The sequence below is a fragment of the Diadema antillarum genome, unplaced genomic scaffold (assembly GCF_040938485.1).
Source record: "Diadema antillarum isolate AM-2024a unplaced genomic scaffold, OU_Dant_1.0 seq00000576_RagTag, whole genome shotgun sequence".
NCBI classification, from domain to species: domain Eukaryota; kingdom Metazoa; phylum Echinodermata; class Echinoidea; order Diadematoida; family Diadematidae; genus Diadema; species Diadema antillarum.
This window is the reverse complement of record NW_027271511.1, coordinates 164,865-183,226: the sequence shown is the minus strand read 5'-3', so window position 1 is coordinate 183,226 and position 18,362 is coordinate 164,865. Positions and strand designations below refer to the sequence as shown.

General features: G+C 36.9%; 1 protein-coding gene across 1 annotated transcript in view; it reads right to left on the bottom strand.

Annotated features, from left to right (window-relative positions):
• Positions 1-13,400, bottom strand: part of LOC139735405 (non-structural maintenance of chromosomes element 3 homolog) — a 33,123-nt gene extending 19,723 nt beyond the window's left edge. Inside the window, exons 1-7 of the mRNA XM_071646158.1 lie at positions 13,239-13,400; positions 11,727-11,790; positions 10,209-10,288; positions 3,836-3,948; positions 3,091-3,170; positions 898-949; positions 64-126 (exon numbers count right to left, since the gene is read on the bottom strand). Coding sequence (XP_071502259.1) covers positions 64-126; positions 898-949; positions 3,091-3,170; positions 3,836-3,948; positions 10,209-10,288; positions 11,727-11,790; positions 13,239-13,400 — 614 coding nt within the window. The remainder of the gene's footprint in view (positions 1-63; positions 127-897; positions 950-3,090; positions 3,171-3,835; positions 3,949-10,208; positions 10,289-11,726; positions 11,791-13,238) is intronic.
• Positions 13,401-18,362: the final 4,962 nt, after the last annotated feature.

Here is an 18,362-nt window from a genome sequence, read left to right as displayed (position 1 = left end):
GTCAAAAAATGAAAAACAAACCAGCATCAACAAAAAAGTGATGGAAATATTGCAATCACTTACAGCTGCCTTGTGAAATCTTGCGTGATGGTTTTCTTGATGTCACCAAAAACAGGGTCGTCTCTCCTATGGCAAGAAAATAAATGCAAACTCTATGTGAGGTTTTTGAAGAGGACACTTTCAAAAACCTGTGAATATATTCTACTTTCAGCCATATGAGTAAGCCACTATATTAATCCCTGCCATTATCACTTATGGCAAATCAAAGGAAGCAAAGCAAAATATAAACATATATTAATGAACTGTAGTATACTTAGGGCAAAATTGGCTACAACATAGACTTCATATTATTGAACGTCATTGATAACAACATAATGTAGTGTACGCAGATGTATGCCAATTTGGATTAGGATTAGGATTCTGTTTCTATTAGCTACATGAAAGTGCACATAATTGCAACTCACTCACAAATTGCCCTACATCGATGTAAATAAGGACTGAATTGATCAGTGTAGCCATAATGTATCAAACTGTTGCTATGCTGATATCATACAAGGCTCAACGTTAGCAGTCTATCCAATAAAGGATAACATTAAATCCCTATCTCTATGATATGATAATCTATAAAATATAATCATGAATATGTTGTATCATGCAAAATAATGTTCATGCCCCAATTCAATATCCAATTATCGTGTTAGACTCAGTGAACTTAGTTAAAGTATGTGGTATTTGGAGTTCTCAAGCATACCTGCCAATTTTCACATGATTATCATGGCTCATTACATTATGTTAATTTTTCTGCATTTTTTTGGCCCACTCTCCCCCCCCCCCCAAAAAAAAAATGCTAGTGTAGAGACTTGCACACATGTGTAACTAAAATATTGGAATACTTACTCATCTTGGCCAGTCCGAAGACCTAGCTTGCTCAGTAAATGCCATAGTTGCTCTGCAAGAATTGTACACCAGATAGAATTTTAAGCACATATTCAAAATCTTACAATGTTTCTTGCTAGAATCTAATCTATATGGCTATTTTCTTCATGTTCTCATTAAACAATCACATGGGTAATTCCGTGAAGTTGGGGCACAAAGTGTGACATTTCAGCATAACTCAATACTAATTATGCTATACATATATTCTTTATAGGCTTTACATTTGTATTGAGACCATACATTTTCCTGGAAATTTTGTGCCATTCAGACTCAATTTTGATGAAGTTATTGAAAAAAAAATGTAGCGGTGTCCTGTAGCATCGTGACGTGTCCATGTAGCATCGTGATAGTTAAAATCTGGTCCTTAAAGACAAATTAATGCAATTAGCCTGACCAAAATTTGATATAATAGGCATGATTACTAGATTAGTCAGATAGCTAAATATCTTAACTCTCCTTTCCACAGTTTTACTTTTACAAGAAAATTACACAATGTGTCACTATGCTACATGGTGTCCACCAAATGTCACAAAAAAGGACATCGCGTAGCATCGTGATACATTTTGTAATTTTCTTTTAAAATCAAAACTGTGTACAGGAAATTTGAGATACATGTATTTAGCTATCTGACTAATCTAGTAAATATGAATATTGCATCAAATTTTGGTCAAGCTAATTGCCATAATTTGTCTCTTTGGACCAAATTTTAAAATTTCACGATGCTACATGGACACGTCACGATGCTACAGGACACCGTTACATATTGTTTAATAACTTCATCAAAATTGAGTCTGAATAGCACAAACTTTCCAGGAAAATGTGTGGCCTCAATGCAAATGTAAAGCCTACAAACAATAAATGTATAGCATAATTAATATTGAGTTATGCTGGAATGTATTTTTCAAATATCACGATGCTACATGGACACTGCCCCAACTTCATGGAATTACCCACATGCAAATAATAAAAAAAGACACATAACAAAAAAATCAGGCATTGTAACTTTCAATATCTTGATGTTGACTAGTAGGCTTACTGTGCCAACCAAGTTTCCATATTTCCATGGGTATTTTTAGGTGCATACTACCCTGACCTTCAACCTGTCAGCCATAAATATAAGTCTACTAACAGTCAACCAACAGTCTTCCTGTACACATAATTTTTAAAAAGATGACTTAGACAAGTCACAAGCTTTTCCCTCTTGAAAAATCCTAACATACGCACAGTGTGTATTAGAATTAATTTGTATTCATCTATCTTACAAAATTGGCTCGGTATGCCACAAATAACCGCTACATAAGACTAAATCCTTTATCTATCTTACAAAATTGGCTAAGTATGCCAGAAATAACAGCAAAATTAGACCAAATTCTTTATCTATCTTATAAAATTGGCTCAGGGTGCCAGAAATAACAGCAAAATTAGACCAAATCCTGTGACAAAATTAAGAAAGATGAAAGAGATTACCAACCAAACTCTCCTTTCAATTTTGATGAATATTTTTTGTAGGAATACACTGCAAAGATCTGTCTGTGCAAATAATCTTCATATCCACTGAAAAAAAAAGTTGACATACTTGTGTACTGCTTAAAAACCTTCCCAGGGTTACATCAATCACATATCACAGTGTCCCATTCTGATATTGTGTTTCTCTGTAGGAAAACAGAAAAGTAACAGAAGTAGATCCATGAAAAGTTATAAACTGATTTTCTACAGAGAAAAAAAATTTCCTCAGTATAAATCAAGAATAATATGCTCTGGTATTCCTCATCAGTGGATAGCTTTTGTCTGTGCCCAAATATATGAGAGAAATAAAAATTGGTGTACAAATGGAGTGGAGAGCTGCTAAACAACTACATCACACAGGGTGACCAATTGTCTTTAATACTCTCTACACTTTAACAGGTTATAATTTTTTTTTTTTGGCGTGTGTGCGTCTGATATTTCCCCAAATTTTAACTGATTTACTACTGTTATTTTTCTGTTTTCATACAATGCAACATTGGATTGGAAGAATCTAACGTTCCATTCTGCGTAGGGACTCGAGAAGAAGAAGAAGAAGAAGACACAATGCAAATGAAATGCAACGTATCAGGTTAGACTTTCCCTCTAAAAGTTCATTGGAATATCAAAGGCGATAAAGATCTGACGTACTATCTGGCATGGCACCCTCATGCATGAAGATAAGAGCCAGAATGGTCCACAGCAAACCAAGTTTGGATTCATCTGGCTCCCTGTACATGAACGAAAGTCAAGAGATTGATTTAAAGTTACACCCACTGCTAAAAACAAGAGTTGAGTCTAATACCATTGAGATCAACAAAATTCACTGAAGCAGTGACCTTGTTTGGTAAATCATGGCACATGGATTTGATGAGAAATTAAACACTAGGAAGCCAAGAAGGACAGACAATAATGTAATAAGAGATAGATAGATAGACAGACAGACAGATATACAGAGACAGAGACAGGTGGTGGGGGGGGGGGGGGGGGGGTGGGGGAAGAAGGTTCAATCATGTGTGTGGCTGAGATCCAAACAATACAACAGCATTAAAACAATGTGATGATTTAATTACACTTTTGTGCTTGAAATGTATGTACTGCACAGGCACTGTAGGTTAATTGTATGCAATCATGTTTACTATTATATACAACCTTTTGGTACTAGGTGCTTTGTTGACAGAGGTGTCTTGCAGACCTAAACGAAAAAGGTGGCTTGTAGAAAAAGATGGGTTGCTGCAGTGGATTGAACACATGTACTTTATTATATAGGTTTTGTTGCAATAATGAATTTGTCGTGATGTGGGACTTGTGACAACAAGTGACTTTTGAAATCCAAGTTGGTATCTTGCAAAGAGATTGTATACCAAATCAATCTCTTTGGCATCTTGCTACTCACGGAACAAGATCCTGTGTCAGGTTGGAAGCCAGATTGTTGAGTAGGAAGTATAGCTTCTGCTTGTTCTTCCCTGATGTCGAGTGTTCCGCCTCAACCAGCTCATAGCCAAACACCTGTAGTCAGGTATAAAAAAGGTAAGATGACAGACACTTGCTGTGATCATCCCACTCACGTGAAGACAAAACCACCAACACACAAACAACACATCACTACCATGTAGATAATTATATTCGCTGCTGCCCAAGGCATTGTCACAAGGGGCTAAGTGGGGTAACAGCACATGACATCTCGGTCCATGTGCAGTTTTCAAGGATGCACGTGATTGCTAAAAGTGTGCAACGTGAGAATGCAAAATGAGGCCTCCTGACAATTCCAGATCTTTCAACAACAACAAAAAAGCACCAACATACAAAACAAAATTTGCAACTTCGAGTGTAACATCATTTGTTTGTTTTTGTTTATACAGCAAACCTGGATGAATATAATTTTTTTTTTTTAACCTGGAAACATGAAATTATTGCATTCTTTTATAAACAAGAGTTTATTCATAATGCACAAAGCAACTACTACTAATAGGTGTAATATCTCCATTGTGGAGGGATATGCAAGAGATTCCTCACACATCTATCCATCCATCCATCAATTTATCTATCTATCTATCTATCTATCTATCTGTCTGTCTGTCTGTCTATTCCTATCTATCTGTTTGTTAATCTAAAGCTATCTATCTATCTACATCAGATTCTGGTTTTATAATATCTGGAAATGTAGACATGAATTTGAGCTATGAAGACAGTACTATAGTTAAATTGAAACTTATCTTTGCTCCTATCAAACAATATAAAGATTAGACATAACATCTCTTTCTCTTATTTAAAAAAAAAAACCATTCATAAAATTAACAATCTAGTAATTCTTTATCAATTTCCAACAATATGCAATTTAAGTCAGTATTTCAAATAACTTTTACGTGAACATTGTTCTATTGCACTCCTACTTTAAAGACTCAAAAGACACAAAAATAATATTTGAGGTTCTATTCAGAATATAAACTTAGCTTTCAGGAGCCAAACCATTGCTAATTATGAATCAGAGTGAGACATACATTTTATTCAACACATGTGTTACTGCCTTGGAGGCATGGTAATTTTTCCATGGACTAATACATGGTAAGATGGTCCCTGTGTATATGGGCTTGATTTGTTATACAGTTGTACTTGTTATCCTGATCTAACAATCATCCAAATAAGCCTTCCTCCTCACATTCACAAAGCTTAGAACCACTAAAGGAATGGAAGGGATTAGCAACAACAGTTAAAGGCAAAACCCTGTAAAAAGAAAGACCTTTAATTTGGTAATCTTGGGCTACACACCCTTTAATACAATACTCCTAGCTTTGCTTCATCAACTACGCTGAAGTGCCCCTTGCCCAGAAAGATTGTTCTTCTAAGAATTAAAATCCTCGTAGGATTTCTGGATCCACTTCTAGGACCATCTGCTCTCAAACAATAACTGTTCTTTTCAATGGCCAAGAGATTAAAAGAAGGCCTACTCATTCAGAGTAACCACATTTAATGAGAGCTCCCTCTAACAATGGGCCCTGGGTAGACTCAGAGGCTGATCCATTTTCTGAGAATGTTAAAGGAAGAAGGGATTAACCCAATCACCTAACGACTTTCTACCAGTGAGTGGTCCCATTGCTTTGCCAGGTACTAAATGGGTGGACTGTATTCTCCTCCTTTCATTCAATCTCAATCCACTAGAAGATGCATCAATGCTAGTGTCTTTCATACTATTGCACTCATGCACGCACAAATACACAAACACACACACACACACATACACACTTGTGAAGACCTTCAATAAAATAGATCTATACACTGTGCATCTTTTAAATAATCGAGGTAGTCATCCAAACTGGTCAAACATTTGACAAGAGACCATGGTTTCCTTGCTTTTACCACTAAAATTTTGTATACCCTGCATAAAGCAACCAGTGATCATAAAACTATAGTTCCATACACAAATAAAATCTTGTGTAATTACCAATGTACAGCAACTAATCAACACCTACAATAGCCTACATTGGTCTTCAAAAGTACGGGTGTCTACTACCATTGTGTCCAACATAAAACCAGTAGGAAAAGCCTAGAACAGCCTGTCTCTTTTGAGTACTAGCATGTGTTATGATACACAGTGATGCCAATAAAATCTCCCAAAGATTTTGTGTTCACTCTGATTTTTTTTTTTAAACATGAGACTAATGACCTCCTTCACTCACACCCTAACTGATGCATAAACACTGCTTTTACCATCCTATGTCCCCCTCAACATCACTCAGAAATGACTTATTGCCAATCAAACCTTTTCAGCACTCTCAACATACAGCCATGTTCAGCTTACATGTACGCCTTTGGTTTAAGCAGACATAGGCCCTGTTTAAACATTTTATCAACTACAATCATTATAACTTCAAATACCTGTGGTTACCACAGCACCAGCCACAATGATTACGACTGATTGATTGTTGTTTGGCTGCTGTCATGGTAACAGCAAACACTGGAAAGTGCATCTGAAACATGAATCAGGGATATCCTATGTACTGTAAACGTGGAAATTTTCGCGGTACATTAATTTTCGCGGATTTCGCGCTACGCTCGGCTAGCGCGAATTCAAAAACGCGCGAATATATCTTCACAATTTTCTACGCACATTTTGAACGGGATGAATTGTGTGCGCTTCATCGATGATACTGCTACGTAGTACAATGTACAGGCATGTTTACGCTACTAGTACTGTGCGAAGAGACGATACCCTAGATTGCTGTGTACTGTAGTATGCATGTGTGCACCGCACGCATCGATGCTACAGTCCCCCGTGACTACGGTACTAGAGTCACAGCTGTACTACGTATTTGAGTGCTTGTACTCGCAGTCGAGCCGCTCGCTACGTCGCTTGTCGTACGCTGGCATAGCAAGCTATGTAGCAGAGGCTTTGGATGAAAGCAGTGAATGTGTACTACAGTAAAGTAACCTGCTGCGGAGCGCGAATTTAAGAACCCGCGAATACGTTTTCGAGCCGCTCAGCGCGAAAAATTAATCGCGCGAAAATATTGACGTTTACAGTATTCTATTTTTGACTGAGGGCAAGCTCATTCTATTTTCTCATTCAAGACCTTTTTTTTTTTCTAAATATACCAAAACTCCAAAAGTACACAGTGAGATTTTTACAGTTTTTAATTCCATCCAAATGGTTGCTTCATCAAATCCTAAACACTTTTTCCAATGACATGCTCAATCTAACTAATTGATTCTCAAATACATACATTGTACAATAATAATGCAGTATAAAACAAACTGTATTCAATAGCAATGCCATATTTGGCATAGATACATAACTTTGCCCCACCTGAATGACCCCCACCCACACCACCTTCTACCCCATCTCATATAACTGCAGGTTATCTACAGGTTTTAAATGCATTAACGTGATCTACAGCCTACCAACCCTTATCATCACAGACAGGGGATGGTCCAAGGTTAACAGGTGTGTTTTCCTGTTACCTACCACAGTCTGACTTTGGATTTATATATAATGATGGACACAGACATATACAGGTACAAATTACACATGTACAACATGTAACAGCAAGACTGCCTTTTACAGTACATTCTGTATAATGGTGTGATAATAACCTTGTGATATGACCTCAGCACTTTATCTCATACACACATGACTTGACCAGCATTACAGTTTTCAGCATTATGGTACAATTCCACAAGTACTTAGATTTCAGGCCTATCAATTCACATAAAAAACAAACAAATATGCTAACAAACTCCATAATGCGAATAAGTTGAGGAAATGGGGAAAAGTAGTCCCCCTGCCTTCCTAACTCAATGAAGATGAGCTGGTTTGCCATCACACACATTTCCTGTAGACACCTGACCAAGTATACTCGGGACTACTCTTTAAGACGTAACATATTCAACAGAGCACCTGAGCTTTTTTTTTTTTCTTTCTTTCTTTGATTGCATGTAGGTAAGTGTGATTCACAAAAGCTCCCTTTGGTCACACCCTTTCCCATCTCATTTTTAAAAATAAAACTAGTGACTTCAGCTCAGATTGTCACCTCTTCAATCTACCTCTCAGTCTCTGCGGCCCAGGACCACATAACCACATCAACCATATTAATCCAAGCTGGTGTGTTTCCTTAAGCCCTGACTCACATGCAATGTTGTCACTTGCCAAGGTATGAGACAGTTTAACCCATTGAACACTAGTCCTGAGTATACAAGGGCAGGTGTCCATGGGAAATGCATGTTGTGTCAAGCCTGTCCTCAATGGGTTAATGACAACCACTCTAGCAGTGTGAGCATAGTGTGCATCAGAAAAGGAGAAATACATTGGTTGTATGAAGAAGAAAAAGGGACCAAATATTGTCAAGGTATTCATACTTATGTGTAACCAACCTCACTTTATTGGATATCTCTCATGTATTTGACTGCCATTTATTTGTTCAATATGTGACACGGCACACACACACACACACACACACACACACATTTTGATGCAATGTGATTCTTTTGACAGTATTGATTAATGGAAACGTGACATACATGTAGTTCTCAATTGTAAATTATTATGAAAATTATCAAAATAACCTTTAAACAATTCTTACATCTTTCTGAGAGGTCTGTATGACTGGAAGAGATAGTGTATTAAATTCAAACAATTTCTCATATTATATTAGCATGAATTTTCATTACAGTACCCAAACATTGGCCAGTTTTATTCTATTTCTTACTAAAGCAAAGAAAATCAATTTTTACTTGATTTTATACATTAATTGTACTAGAAAAATAGAAAAATGTATTTTTGTTTTTTGCTGTTTTTTTTTTGTTTTTTTTTTGTTTTTTTGTGTTTTGTTTTTGTTTTGTTTTTTAAATACCACAGCTGAGCTGTACTGGAAACAATGGAAATATAACACTTTCCAGTATTCTCCAGTATTGTAAACACAGAATAATACATGTACATCTCAAGCTACATTCCTAGTGACATTATTATTTCTTTTTATTTTATTTATTTCTTTGCTTTTACAATAATACACAATACACTGGGAAGAATGCAATTTCATAGAGATTGAGTAATTGTTGCTCACAACATATTGAGCGACAAGTGCCTGGGAGAAAAGATCCAGGTTCAGAAAATTAGCATATATTGATTGGACTGACAGCATTCTGTAATGGGTGGATGTCGTGTGTTATGCCTCAGGTTATTAGGGATCCTTTTCATCAAAGTTTCACATTGACTTGGAAAGAGACTCAATTTGCATTACTATAAAGAACATCTCACAAGAGGGCAGCATTTCACTTAAACCTACTGTAGACATACACAGCAGAGTTGACTCAGTACGGTGTATGAAAGGTGACTACTGAAACATTGAGGGTGGCACAGCCATTACTGTACATAACTACCTCAAGTTTCAAAATTCATTTCATTTCTAGCAAACACATGACATTATTTTTCTGAACTCAAAGAATGCCAACATAATCCTGGGAACAATTAGAGTTCATTTGGACCAACAGTCGTGGTCTAATCATATAATCTTGTCATATCTTGGTAAAAAAGGGTTTTCTCTGCCCTACCATCATCAGTAAATAATTTTTCTGATACAACACTGTAGACGCATCTCATGAATGCAAGCGTTCATGAGGTTAAGAGGAGAATTCCAGGCAATTTTCATAATTTTACATCATGTAGTAAATAAATTGATAGTGCCATGTATAGATTAGTGGAAATTATCATGGTCCCTGAGCAGATGAACCAATATTCTGAAAACCCATAACAAATTAAACTGAACTAAGATGATGGCATACAAAGCTCACATATTCCATTACAATACCGCTTGCTTAACAACTTAACTGGTGTAGAATTTATGCATGCTTTCTTTTGCTCTGCTTCCATGAGCACCAAATCCTGCATTCTTTATATGAAGCTGCTATGTCATCACCTTTGTTCACTGTGATTTGTTATGAATTTGAAATAATTCTTATTCCTTATCCTGATCACCATAAATCCTGTAACTCTGTTTCTAATGTAACCAATTCATAGATGTTTGAATGCAAAAGTCTGAAAATCATCCAGAGTTTTCCTTTACATTACCGCAGTGACACCTTTTTCATTCTCAATACAGCAACATATGAAATATATCATCAAACTTTTTATTTCTGTCACAGCTCCATCATAGAACACAAATTTGTTTACACAAAAGTTATACTGAGGAATTTACTAAAACACTGCTTCTTTGCACAGCTGTACTATAAGAGATGGGAAGGGGTAATAGTTTACGTGAATATCAAGTCACACTTACATCATGAAGTATGAGTTTTCCTCTGCGCATCACTTCCGGTAAAATATTTCTGTGCTCCTTCATGACATTCTTATTCAGATCTGGTGAGAAAAGGACAAGTCTGCTTATCAACATAAATTACATGAACATACATGTCCATCAGAATGTGAGGTAATGTATACTCCATATATTTAGCAAGTCTAAATTTTTGCGAATTTCGCGAGTGGCTAAATTCATGATAGTGGAGTGCAGTACTGTATGGAGGAATGTATGCCTGCATGTCACATTCATGCCGGGATCAGAGTCAATATTTTTGGCAAATAGCACCTGACTCGCAAAATTTCTGAAAATAAAAACCTCACAAAATATTTGTCGCAAACAGAAATAAGTACACCTGTACATGGTCTGTGGACATTGTTGAGCACAGTCAACAAAAGGTAACCGTAGCAACCACTGTTCATCCTTGAAGGATTTTGCTACAACCGTGTATGTTCATCCAGTCATTTCATTCAGTCATGTTTCCGCTAGACTCAAAGGCTATTTATCAGTTAATCTACAGACCTGTGCAATCGAATCAGTATGATACAATCAATTGTACACTTGAAATAAAATGTGAAAATTACTAGTAACCCAACCCATCAAACTCTACCATGTTGGGTTGATTTGGATCTATACCTCATATAATTTCATTCCACTCTTTGATTCAAATGTTATGTTTTTATAAAGTTTGGCCCTTGGTCAAATAAAACTTCTGTAGAAGAAAGTAATATCTGTACAGTAGGCCATATAAGTTAAATTTGACATCAAATCACCTATGCATTGCTGCCAAACTCTGGAGACAAAAAACAAAACAAAAAACAAACGAACTAAAAACAACAACACACCAATGCACAATAGCCATGGTCAGACTGGCAAAAGATCACAAAGTTTAAGATCGCAATGTCTTTGCGATCTTTGTTTGTCCCTCCACACTGGCAACCAAACTTTTCGATCTTTAAGTTCTCAAAGTTTGGGTTACTGGTGCGTATGCGCAAGAAAGAAGAAAGAATGCGCTGTCTGATGGCTAGTCAGATTGTGATGTAACAATGAACATCTGTACATCACAATGACGGCACGCTTTGGAGGCACAGCCCGCAAACAGATGGTGGACTGGTCACGTGACAAACTTTCATGTTTCAGATGCTAGTGTTCACACTGCCCAAAGATTGAGAAGATTGGTGGAGGTCTAGGAAATATCCTTAGATTGAATGAGAAGTTTTGTGGGAAGTTTTGTGGGAAGTTTCGGGAGAAGTTATGGGAGAAGTTTCGCTGGAAGTGTGTGGTTACACTGGCAAAACTTCCAAGATCTTTAAGATCGCAATCTTAAACTTTGCAATCTTCTGCCAGTGTGACCACGGCTAATGAAACATATGTATACACTTGTATCTAAAGGCAAAACACATATTTCTGTCAATAACATGGGAAAAGGGGAAATGAATAAGAAGAAACACACACAAAAGGAATGGCACTAGTGTAATTATAGTGCACTTTAAAACCTACCTGCTCTCTTCACTGGAAGTTTCTTTGTCTCCATGATCAACATGTACTGCACAAAGTCACTGACCTGTGGAGCAATTCAGAAGAACACAAAATATTGGTTTCATGCTATATCTCAGCAATTCATTTGAATTGTTAGATATGCTTCCAATGATAGGGTTCTCAAGACTTTGGTTCAGTTCTGTAGTCTTGAATTTTGGCCATTAAAAGATATCTTGAGAGAATGAATACAATGTTCTACACAAAGTGCTAAGAAATCTGAATCTAGGAGAGTACTCAAAGCTTTGAATGAAAGCCAAAAATTTTCCAGGAAAGGAGATCTATGCAGGTGAACCTTGTTATAACAAGAGAGTCGGGACTGTAAGAATTTTCTATATAGTATAACAAAATCTCATAAAAACAGACACCGAAAAGTTGACTACATAAATTCATGTACATGCAATATAGAACTGCAGATGATCAGGACATATTCAGCCCTACTTGCTCATGAGTCATCTTTTTAGCAAACATGTCTGCATCATATTACCCTGCATTTTGATGTGCAGAATACACATGTTTTGATATCAAAGTACATGTAGATTTGTTGACATTGTTACAACCGTGCACCTTACAGCGAACTACCAAACTATTCAGTATGAATATTCAGTTTCTTTGTATGTCTGTGAGTGTAAGCATCTTGCAGAAATAGATGGAGGTGAGGAGATGCACGAGGGAGAGAATGTTCTACTCTTTCCTCGGAATCCTACCATCCATATGAAAATCACCTTGTAATAATAAAATCTTGTTGCACCCAAACATATTTTAATGGGGTTCACCTGCACTTAGTTAGTACTTACATGGCAACACAAATATTTGAAGTTATTTCTGTGCATATGAGAACTTTTTAAATATGATACTCCAAAGATGTTTTTATTTCTCTGTCCACATGAATGCAACTAGGTAGATCTTTGAAACCTTTGAATCAAATATGCATTTAATTTCTTTCTTCAGGTTTACAAGTGATCATCCCTGGCTAAAATGCGATATGAACCCCACTGTAAATCTCTTTAAATTCCTCTAAAAAAAAAAAAGAAATTAAAAAAACACCTCTAAAGAACACAACTCATTTTTGTGTTGATGTTTTTTATCATAACTCTTAATACATTGCCTACCTGAAAGAAGAATTACCCCATGAAAATATCTCCCTAATTTCTCACATCAGGAAAAAGAAAAAAAAAATCAAACATGAACCAAAATATGATTACGACTCCAACGACTCCATCCTCTTTGGTTTTAGATATTAATCTGTGGGTATTTCAAATGAACTTGCAATAGGCCTACTCAATTTTTCCCTAAACAGTAGAGTAAAGAACCAATAATCCAAATATAGTTTATAGCATGGTGATTATTTTGACAGCAACAACATACTCAAATTCTCAAGTGTTTCTTCATCCCTTTGAATGTGATAATAACAAAAAGCTAAAGTTAAGAAATGGTAGATCTACAGGTGGAGAAAGATCAATCATGCTTGCTCACTCTTCTATTGATGACGTCAGGCGGCAAACTGTCTGCTGCCCTCTGGGCCTGCGTCAGAGACTGCGACTGTTGTGTCATCTGACTCTGTGACATGGTGTGGTTTGTGGCTTCTTCCTCCACTCTCCTCCGGCCTGGACGAGGGGCACTGTGATCACGTGGCATCTTGTTGGAGCTATGATAGGCCTAGACTTGTAGATCTAGACCAGTGAAGCAATCTTTTGAGACAAGAGGTAAGGCATAAGGCTGCGTTCACATAGAAGTATTCGGTATTCGGTATTCGGGCACCGAGTACACCACCACCCGCACCGTCAACTCACCATCCCATGCAGTGAGGATTTCTTCCTCCTACATCCCAGCAAATCTTATTAACAATTTCTAAACTGCATCAGAATGTCAGTCTACATGCTTATTTTTGCTAAAGGGCAAATCCAGACCAAAAGTGTCATTATTTCATAAACGAGAGACGGTATACGCTGCAAGAAAATCGAACAAGCTCGATTCCCACTTTGCTTTACTTTTCGCAGCTATTCGGTACTTTCTAATAGTGCCCTCCTATGTGAACCGGTGTGAGGAAATCCTATCGTTCGATTCAAGCTATTCGCGTGCCCCGAAAAACGAGCCCGAATACCCGAATAGTATACTTCTATGTAAACGCAGCCTTATATAAACAGAACTTTCAAGTGGTGGAATTTCTTTGTTTGTTTGTTTGTTTGTTTTTTTTTTTTGGGGGGGGGGGTGTTCTGATATGTCACATGCATTTAACACAAGAATACAACTGCAGAATAAGAAGCAATAAATTTACAGCCATAGTAGTGTTGTAAAATAACAATGTCACATTGTGACTCGATGTAGCAAAAGAAATGATCCAATCTGCAATCACTTCAGCTTGCTTTGTTCTGTGTCTGCCAACACTAAAACACTCTATGTAGAACTCTAATTTACTTTAGTCTAATCTAGTTAGTAGTAGCTGTCTACTTGCGGAGTAACATTAGAGTCTAGTAGTAAGTACAGCAGAGAGAGTACAAACATGTCTTACTTTGTGTTCCACTTCCACATTTTATTTTTTAACATTTGACTATACAAGACCGGTCGTACACTTATGTATTTGGCTTAACTGATCGCTATTTAATATTTTAAAGTAGATTGTTCTGAAGCAAATGAGATGAAGCAAAAAATATTTTTCAAATAGAGGTAGAAGCTTGAAACTTGGCACCAACCTTGCTATAGTATAACGTTAGAAAGTTTAAGACAAAATTTAGATCAATCACTCAAAGAATTCAAGATTGCAGGCCATCAAAGCTGACTTAGTGTAATTTACCCCCCCCCCCCCCCCGTAATTGCTATTGCACCATTTGAGTAAATGCATTATTTCGATTTTGATACAATTTTGTCTATCTTTACTCTATTTTTAGGCATTCTAGAGGTCCATATTAAGCGTTGCATTGCCTATTGCAGTATTGCCGGTGTTTTATAAGTACCTCTACTGAACTACTAGACTAATTAATACTTTTTAGGTGGACTTAGCAAGCAAAATGGACCGCTGACAAAGTGAGTGTCTCTTGATCTTGCTTGCTGCTTGCGACCAGCAATAAAACGCGACTCCTGGCTCTATAATGTAGTGGTAGGTCGAGAGTCGTGTTCTCGCACTGCACTGTCTACCGACCGCGCGACGACTGGAGTCCACGGCATGTCAAAGCCAAAATATGTGAGGCACTTCGTTGCGGATAAACAAGCATAACACTGGGTACAGTGTGGAATTTGAAGTTACTTGTTACTTGTTACTTGTTACTTGTTGAAATAATCCCAAAACTGCAGCTCCGTTGAAGCTATACCGGGATGAACAATCCCTGCCGTGTGTCAACAAGGGTGCAGAGCCAGAGGTGCCATAGTCATAACCCACATATTTACAATAAAAGTGGTTGAACCCGTGCAAGTAAAAATACTTGTACGATAAGAAGTACGATAACATCTGCAATTTACGCACATTAATTGTACCGTAGAGTCTACTTATACTTACCGGTACCTGAAGCTTGCAAGCAAAGTGACCTGATGAGTAGTGATGACCACTGCCGAAAATTCAAATAACCGCCATAAACGCTACAGCTTTCAATATCAGCCAAAACACAAGAATCCACTGCACCCATGTATACAACCTAAGTACACGTACGACGCGACGCGACGTTCGTTCATCAAGGATAGAGATAGGTAGTCCGGATGCATTTTCACACGATTTGTCGACGTGCGCCGTTCGGAGATCGTGTGTACGAAAGGCCGACGGTAACTGTACTGTCAAACCTTCCCGCGCGCGCCCTCAACTCACAGGTGCTTGTAGTTTAGGCAGCAGCTGTGTAACATCTAAACGCCTAAGTTAGTGGAAAATATTCATCAGAGGTAAAAACAGCTTTGAAAAAAAAAAATCGCTTTATAAATATTCATTTGAGTCCATTGCATAAGTGGCTTCAGTATATCTTCTTTTATTTGGATAAAAGAGTGATGTCAAAGTACGTGCCGATTTCTGGACAGACAAAAAAGGTAATTTCCTAATGAAGAGTTCACACTATTGTACGATAGTGATATCAACTTTCTTCAGGATATTTGTAAAAAATGTTATTGCACGTTATCATCAAATTACAATTACAACGGGAAATGACGGTATCATTCCCTGTCAAGACTCCTGAAGAAGGTGGAGGCCACCGAAAACTCGAGCACAATAAACTAATTCTTTATTGGCAAAAAAATGCATTACTAGTTTATTTCTTAATTTTTCATTATATATATATATACAATGTATATATATATATATATATATATATTATGTACTATGGGTGTGTGTGTACAGTGGCGGATCCAGAAGGGGGCGCACTGGGTGTTCTTTTTTTGTTGTTGTTAAAACAAAAGAAATAAAAAGAAAAAATGTGGGTGCATGTGGCCCCTTTTAATTTTGTAAAGGCACCTCCCCTTTACAGAATTCCTGGATCCACCCCTGTGTGTATAAATGATGCACCATGCGGTGCCATGGGGTACTGTGTATGGCCCTATCTCATGTTAGTATGATAATAATGGGGGTGTGTATAAAATGAACTTTACCTCGCAGTCTGAGTGCGTTTGAGGGCATGAAAAATCTTTCGCACAGCATAAGACAGAGGAAGTAAGTATAAATGTTGTCAAAATGAGTGCCATTTTAAACATTTCAAAGTAAGTCCATCATCAGATAGAGCAAAATTAAACCTTTCCAGTAATACCTCACTTGTGACATAAGTTATGATTAAACATATCCTGTATTTCTAAATTATTTTCTTTGTTTTTTAGCAGCTTTAATCACAAATATCTCAACTTAACAAGAATGGAGTTAGCTTGTTTTGTTTTACACCACTACCAAAACTTTGCACTTGGCATTTATGATCCCAACAGAATTTCAATCCTTTTTATTACTGTATTAGTAATAATACATGTAATGATAATAGTAATAATAATAACGATAGGAATGCAATTTTTTATGCCTCCGCCTCGAAGTGGTGCCGGAGGCATTATGTTTTCGGGTTGTCCGTCCGTCCGTCCGTCCGTCCGTCCGTAATGAATTTTGTGGACAGGGTAACTATCAAAACCTTTTGAGGTATCCTAATGAAACTTGGCATGAATGTGTATTGGGGGGTGAAGTTGTGCCTATCAACATTTGGGTGCACATGCTCAAGGTCAAAGGTCAAAAGGTCAAGGTCAAATACATATAATTTCACTATTTCCATCATATCTATGCAATGCCTGAAGATATTTTCTTTAAACTTAATGTATACATGTATTACCCGATTAAGATTCTCTTGTGAAAATTTGGGTCATGAGGTCAAAGGTCAAAGGTCAAAAGGTCAAGTAAAAATATTAAAACTTCACCTTTTTTCTCTGTACCTTGGAAATTGTTCAAGGTATCTTAATGGGATATAGTATATATACATGTACTGACTGGCAGTGATTATCTAGAGAATATGGGGTTCATGGGGTCAAAGGTCAGGGGTCAAAGGTCAAGGGCAACACTTCAAAATTTTACTATTTCCCTCATGTTTATGCAATGCCAGCAGGATTATTTTTTTTTACACTTGGTGTATGCGTGTATAACCTAATAGAGATTCTCTGGAAAGTTTTTTTTTTCTTTTGTTTTTTGCCTCAAAGGTCAAAAGGTCAAAGATCAACTGAAAGTGCTGAACTAAGTTTTTCCTCCATATCTTGGAAGTGGCTCAAGTTATCTTGAAATGTACTTCGTATTTATGCAGGTTCTGCCTGACAGTGATTATCTTATGAATTTTAGGGTCAAAGGCCAGATGAAAATGGTAACAATTTACTATTCAATACAGAAATTGCACTTTTTCTCCATACCTTGAAAATTAGTCAATGCATAAACGTATGAATGGGTCAAAGTCAAGTTAAAGTCCTTAAATCCCAAATACATGCTCTCCTATTCATCCAATTAAACCTACATGTAGGTCAAGGAAGGTGAACATTCAACACATTTGTGACAAACTTGTCATTGTAATATTTTGCCAATGTATGTAATCACACATTGTCCACATGAACTATCTAGACCTATTAGGAGAATCATGCATTATGGCGGAGGCATATCAGTCGCCATAGCAACATTTCTAGTTTCATAATGTTTCAGTGTAATTTGATATAATAATTAATTGATGTAATAATAATATGTGTATATTTGGCACCCTGGGGTACCCAAACCCACACCATAATTATGATATATATATATATATATATATATATATATATACATAAATAAAGAGAGAAAAAGAGAGAGATGGAGAGAGAGGGAGAGGATGCATAAATAGATGGAGTAGATGCACATGTATATCTTGAACATTGTAATGCAAAAATCAATCTTGGCACCTTTCATCATGAGTAAGGAGCTATGTCACAGTGAATATTTTTTCAATGACTTAAGCGTTGAGCTAAAAAAAAAAAAAAAAAAAATCAGCAACCACTAGCTGGGGATTCCCCAGGCAGGTCCACTGTATTCACGTTTACATTCTCCCCCTTTGAATCTGCATTGCTGTTTCACATAAGGAATCGTATCGTAGCTTAACCGCACATAGGCCTACAAGTACTTAAATCCCAAGAGGCCAAGAC